Genomic DNA, 6,121 nt, shown 5'->3' with positions numbered 1-6,121 from the left:
GGCACAGGATAGTTTCCCAAAGGGATTTCTCGACCAGACAAGTTCAATGGCAGCCTCTCCTGAGGCTACATGACTTTCTGTCTTTGAGGTTTGAGCTTGTTTCCCTGGGTGGGCCTCCTGTAAACAACTTGACTTGGGAAAGATGCTTTCGTGAACCAGAAAGGCTTCTTCTCTTTACAAATGTTCATTTCCTGCAGTTGCCATTGGAATGGCTCCACAAGGAAATGAGGACAAGAAGCAGAGACCAAGAGTTGGAGCAGGACTCGAGAATATGGGCAATACCTGCTTCCTCAATGCTGTCCTCCAGTGCCTCACCTACACCCCATCTCTGGCAGACTACCTGCTCTCTCGGGAGCACAGCCAGTCCTGTGAGTACTCGTATGAATGTCTCCTTGTCAATCTGTTGGGCACTTCCCAGGGATTCCCAGGATGTGGAACTGGATGCAGGAGGAAAAGCAGGCCTTCTTTATCAACCCCCTGTCAAACCCAGCCTTGGGTTTCTTGGAATAGAAGAAACTTTTAGCATAGAAGCCACTTGTCACATCTGTCAGAAGGGCACCTCTTCCTAGCCCTGGGACTTGGTCTCCACTCCTGCAAGTGAAACCTCTTTGCCCCAGCACAGAAAACTTCTGTCAGTTCAGCATCCTTCTGCAGAAAGGTTCCCAGGCACTTGCCGGGACACTGGCCTCTTGAGAGCAGAGGAGTGGAGGCTGTTCTTACCACTTCAGGATCTCCAGTAGGTTTTCCACTGCTCGGGATATTTGGGCTAACCCAAGAATCTTCTCTCCCTCCCTCCCCTCCTCCCTCTGTCCCTCTTCAGGTGTTCGACCAGGCAACTGTGTGATGTGCAGAGTGCAGGAGCACGTGTGCAAGGTCCTGCATGCCACAGGATCTGCCATCGTGCCTGTGGACGTCATCACTGCTCTCCCAGGTAAGCCCTGTCTGGTGCTTTGCCAGGTTTTCTTCCCTCCTTGGATTGGAGGAGAGAACTCCCAACTTCTTCTTTCTTAGAAATCGGAGAACATTTCAAGCTCGGCGTGCAGGAGGACGCCCACGAGTTCTTGCGCTTGTACTCTGGACGCCATGCAGAGAGCTTGTCTGTGTGACGGCAGCTTGGACACGTCTTGTCAGCACACCGTCATCCATCAGATATTTGGGAGCTTTCTGAGATCCAGAGGTACTTTTCCACAACTCTGGCTCTCCCTGGGACTGGCTGTGCCCTTCCCGCTGCCTGTGGAAGCAGCTGTGTGTGTGACTGGCGCAGGAGGGATGAGCAGCGTAAGCGGCACATTCGGTCGCCTTCCCCTCTCGCTGAGCTTTCCAACTTCCCTTCCAGTCTGCTGCTCAAGCTGCCAAGTTGTTTCTGATGCCTACGATCCCTTCCTGGATGTCCTTCTGGATATAAAAGTAAGAGGATTTGGAGTGGTGCTTCAGGATGTCCCAGGGCCCCTGTAGCTTTCCAGAACCGATGGGTTGGTTTCAAAACATCTCCTGGAACACATGAGAGCTTGGTGGTGGGTGGCAAGTGGAAGAGGACCGTGTCCTGCTGTGTTGGCCGTGGCAGTGGTCACCCTGTAGGTGGTGGCTTTAAGCTGGACAAGGACACCTGGTCCTCTCTGCACCCTTGACATGCTCTCCTGCTTCCCTTTTCCCCCCTCTCTGCACCCATCTGGCTCCTGGGCTGATGACTTGGGTTGTTGTCATTCTTGATGAGCCTGCAGCCCAGGGGGAGCTGAACGCAGCAGTGCCACAGAGAGGCAGCTCCTGTTGGCCTTGGGAATCCCCGGGGAATGAGGGAAGTGTTCAGCAGAATGCCCTCTTTAAAGCTGCCTCTGCTTGCTGGGCACTGCTTGCGGGTTGCCCGGGGGTCTCCTCAGCCCCAGCCACCCGGGTGGTCACGCCAGCTCCTGGTGAGGAGGTTGGGGGAGAGCATTTCCCTCAGCTCAGGGCTCTCCTTTCTCACTTCTCCCAGGCAGCGGCATCTCTTTCTGAAGCTCTTGATACATTTGTGAAACCCGAGCTGCTGGATGCCAGAAGCGGCTTTAGATGTCGCCAGTAAGATGATTCCTAACAAACATCTTCATGTTAGATCCTGCCTTGGGGGTTTGCTGTGGTTTAGAGTGCAAGGGAGGCTTTGGTGGAGGGGAGGTGCACAGTGATGGGACACAGCTTTCTTGTAGTCCAGCCTTCTGACTGTTCTTCAATGAGAGTAAGGGTGTGGGAGATGGGAGAGCTCGTCTGGCTTTCTTGGGGATAGAGAGGAGGGGGCATTGCAAGGGTCCATTGCAGCACTTGGCTCTCTGCTTGCTTTCAGCTGTGGCCAGGTGACTGCTGGCCTCCAAGAGGCTGACGATTCACTGGGCGCCCAAGGTTCTCACAGTGGGACTCAAGAGGTTTGAGGATGTCTCCGGTGGGAAAGATCACCAAGGTAAGTTGGCAACGGGAGGGAAACCTTCCCTTCCTGGAGCAGGAGGTTTCCCCAGGCGGTGTGCTCCCTCACGGGTTGTTCGTGGTGGGTTTTTCCTGCTCCCTTCCTTGGAGAGGAGAGGAGAGTTGCCAAGGGAAGAAAAGTGTGTGCTCTGCCCCGACAGAGCTGCTCTGGCCCAGAACAGTTTCCTGCCGCCCAAACCAGAACATGGAGCTGTAGTGCTGACCAGCTCCAGAGCTGGATTTCCACACACCTGGGTCCTGGTCTTGGCAGGCTGTGTCATCAAGTAATTTGGGATCATTTCTGAGCCCCTCGCTCTCTCCATAGGTTTGTGAGGTATCCCAAGGTCTTGGATCTTGGGCCATACACAACAGCAGGAGAAGCGCAGCACTACTCCTTGTACGCTGTGCTGGTGCACAAAGGAGAGAGCTGTTACGTGGGACACTATTTCTGCTACATCAAGGTAAAGAGCAACTTGCTTCCTCAGCAGGGGGAATTGTGTCCTGGGGAAGACCAACTTTCCTGGCAGTGTTCCTGGCCGCCAGAGGCTTGGGGGAGAAGGTCTCCTGAGGGCTGGAGGGGATTGGTTTTGGAGTGCTCTTGGTTCTGTAGTGTCCTGCCTGTGTTCTGGTGGAGAAACCAGGCAGCTCATCTCCCTCTGATGCCCTTTTTGCAGGCCAGTAATGGGCTGTGGTACAAGATGGATGACTCCTCTGTGACTCCTTGTGATGTTAACACAGCTCTGCAGCAGGAAGCCTATTTACTGTTTTATGACAGGTTAGAACTAGTGTAAAAATGGCCTTCAGAACGTGTTCCTCTTCCAGCTTTGGCTCTTTTTCTTCTCATCCTCCTGAGTGTTCTTCTTTCTGTCAGAGGAGAACATTTCCTCCACAAAGTAGCACGGAGTTGCTGTCAAAGCTGAACGACCCCATGCCGGTCCTTGTCTCTCCTTGCTGGGCTTCAGGCTGCTGCCCAGCTGCAAATGTCTCCTGAGGAGGCCATAGAGGGTGGTAAAGAGGAGGTCTTGCTCCAGCAGGAGCCCCGCTTCCCCCAGCCCCACACGGAGGAGCTGGTGCTCTCTGGAGGAGCGGAAACCTGCGAGGGGCTGTGCTTACGGCGGCTTTTTGTGCCCCTCGCCCCAGGTGTTTCCCTAAAGACTGGTGGGGGTCTTTAGCCTCTTATGCTCCTGTGAGGCTGCCCAGAGAATAAGGGTGAGCTTATAAGCAGAGCAAGAGACAGGATCTTAGTGCTTGGAGGGTCGAAATGGAAAAAATTATTACTCAGACACAAGGGTCAGCATTTATCTTGGCTGTAGCCTTGGACTCCTTTGGGCTTCTTTGCTCTGTCCTGGTTTGAGAGAGCAGGAGAAAAAGGTGCCTGGACATGGCCAGCAACTGTCAGGCTGTTGATGTGACAGTGAGAATGGGGACACACAGCTGTGCCCCTGGGGTGGAGAGGATGGTTCAGGTGACCCAAATGGACTAATGAGTATTCCTTGCCATGGTGCTCAGTATAAAATGGCTCCTAAGAGAGCCTGGTGGTGGATTTTCTGGGTTGGCCCTGTTTGTTATTGAGCTGCACGTGGTGGTGCTCCTGCTGCTCGTTTCCTTAGTGGAGGAGGACAGAATTCATGGATGCAGATTGTCAGCTGCCTTGTTAAGTAGGTCCAGATTGGTTGCTGTAAGGGTCTCAGGGCTTGTCACTTGGACCCTGGGCTTGGGCAGCCCTGTCTGCTGCTGAGCCCAGTGTGGGACAATTGTGGTTGAGCCAGAAGCAGCAACTAAGGAGGCAGAGTTCCTTATTTCTCTGTGTTGGATAGCATTGTATATCTGATTTATAGCAAGGGCTGTTTGTGTTCAAAGGACATCTTCAATACCATAGATGTAAAATGTCCTTTCTGAAGCCATTTTAAGTTCTGAAAGATTAGAGAAGTTCCTTTCACACATGACTGTTGCCCATTACATCTGAACATATTCAAAGCAAAGTAAGTCGCTTCTTAACCTGTTTTGAGAAATACCAGCATGAGCCTCCATCCCCAGGAGATTTACTGCCCCGTGCAGAGCCTTTCCCAGACATCTCCCTGTTCCCCCTTGGCCCCACGGGCTCTCCCCGCAGGCCGTGCAGCTTTGGGGACAGCAGCACTGCCACCCCCATGCCCACCCCCATGGCCTTCCTCCTTCCCCAGGATTGAGCAGAGTTCCGGGAGCCGGCTCCCACTGGCCTGGGTGAAGGATGAGGAGAAAGAGATCAGTCTCCCCATCCCGAACAAGGTGGCCCAGCTGCAGGAGACAGTGAGTGAGTGGTTTGTGGCTGCTTTGCTGTGCTCCTGCATGGCAGGGGCTGCTGGGCACATCCCCGGCCTGTTCCGTGCCAGTCCCCTCTGTGGGTCCCCCCGCCCAGGGCTGGCTCTGCCCTCGGGAGCTGGCACGGGCTGGGTGCCGGCTAAGGGCCCTTTAGTCTCTCCTGCCAGCACCTTCAGCTCACCCTGCTCCCTTGCTTTGTTAAAGATTCCTGCTATTCATCTGGAAGAAGGAAGAGGGCCAGAAGATGGTTGAGGATGCTCCAAAAGACTTAGGAGAGGTACCTACAGAGACTGCCACCTGCCTTGTGCCTGTTGCACCTGCCCCCCACGCTCAAAGATGCCTTCCCAGACAGCTGCCCTAAAAAAACAAAAAACAAAACCACAAACCAGCAGAGTCCTGTGAGTACAAGGGTCAACAAAGGAGCCCCATAATCTTCTCTTGTTGCAGGACCAGGATCTGAAGTGGTTGAGAGATGTGATAGTCAACCTGTCACCCTCTGTCCTCAGGAGCCTGCAGGAATGTCTCGCAGGTCTGGCATTTCCAGAGCAGGTCACAGTTTCCCCCGTGCAATCCCCCAGGGAGGTTTCTCCCCCAAAGCCCTCTGCACCCTGAGGGGTCCAGAGGCATAGAAAGGAGCAGAGGCTGCAGTGGGAAGGGGCTCTGGCCACCTCCTGGCTACGGCAGAGTGGTGTGGGGATTCTTCCCTGAGCCTGCTGGGAGGGACCCAGGGACATGAAGGCAGAGCCAGGCTTTGCTGATGTTCCCAGGAAGCTGTGGCAAATGATCCCCGGGTAAGGAGCCTCAGCTCGCTCAGGGGAGACAGCTGGCCCAAGCTCTGTGCTGCATCTTTGGGAGTGGAAGACCAGGACCTGACCAGGGAGCCTGGGCCTTGGGCTGCTGGGAGGGACCCCTCCCTGTGTGTGGCATCTGAGGGGATGGTTGCAGTCCAGTGGCAGCACCATCCTCCCCTCTGTTCCCTGCAGGCCGAACAAATCTTGAAGTGCGTCCACAGAAACGCGGAGCACGTGCGCACGGAACCAGGGCAGTTCCTCCTAAGATCCGTGCTTGGGCTGCTGAGCGAGTGCTGCCCTGAGGAAACAGTTCAGATCCTGCTGATGATCAGTCCCTCCTGTGACAAGTAGGAGCCCCAAGAGCCCTGGGGACTTGCTCCATAGCCCAGGCACAGCACAGTGGCCAAGGCAGCCCTGCTAACAGAGTGTTCTGGCTTGCAGTGCTGCGCTGGCCATGTGGGAGATGCTGCTGTCCCTGCCCAGCACTCTGTGACAGTTCTTGACCGGCTGCTCAGCGTGATCCAGGGCTGGAGAGCAAAGTGTACTATCCCACCTGTGAGTGACCAGAGCAGGTCTTGCTCCCCTTCAAGGCTGTTCCT

The 6,121-nt window shown here is 54.8% G+C and overlaps 1 protein-coding gene across 1 annotated transcript; it reads left to right on the top strand.

The window, feature by feature from the left end:
- The first annotated feature begins 208 nt into the window (after positions 1–208).
- Positions 209–4,983, top strand: LOC115598854 (ubiquitin carboxyl-terminal hydrolase 36-like). Its single transcript, XM_030457176.1, is given in 10 exon segments — positions 209–368; positions 821–931; positions 1,012–1,070; positions 1,072–1,177; positions 1,337–1,407; positions 1,973–2,055; positions 2,756–2,891; positions 3,105–3,205; positions 4,614–4,719; positions 4,936–4,983. Coding segments are annotated over 10 exon segments (981 nt in total).
- Positions 4,984–6,121: the final 1,138 nt, after the last annotated feature.

The sequence above is a fragment of the Calypte anna genome, chromosome 10 (assembly GCF_003957555.1).
Source record: "Calypte anna isolate BGI_N300 chromosome 10, bCalAnn1_v1.p, whole genome shotgun sequence".
NCBI classification, from domain to species: domain Eukaryota; kingdom Metazoa; phylum Chordata; class Aves; order Apodiformes; family Trochilidae; genus Calypte; species Calypte anna.
The sequence above is the reverse complement of the archived record's forward strand: the minus strand, read 5'-3'. Positions and strand labels throughout refer to the sequence as shown.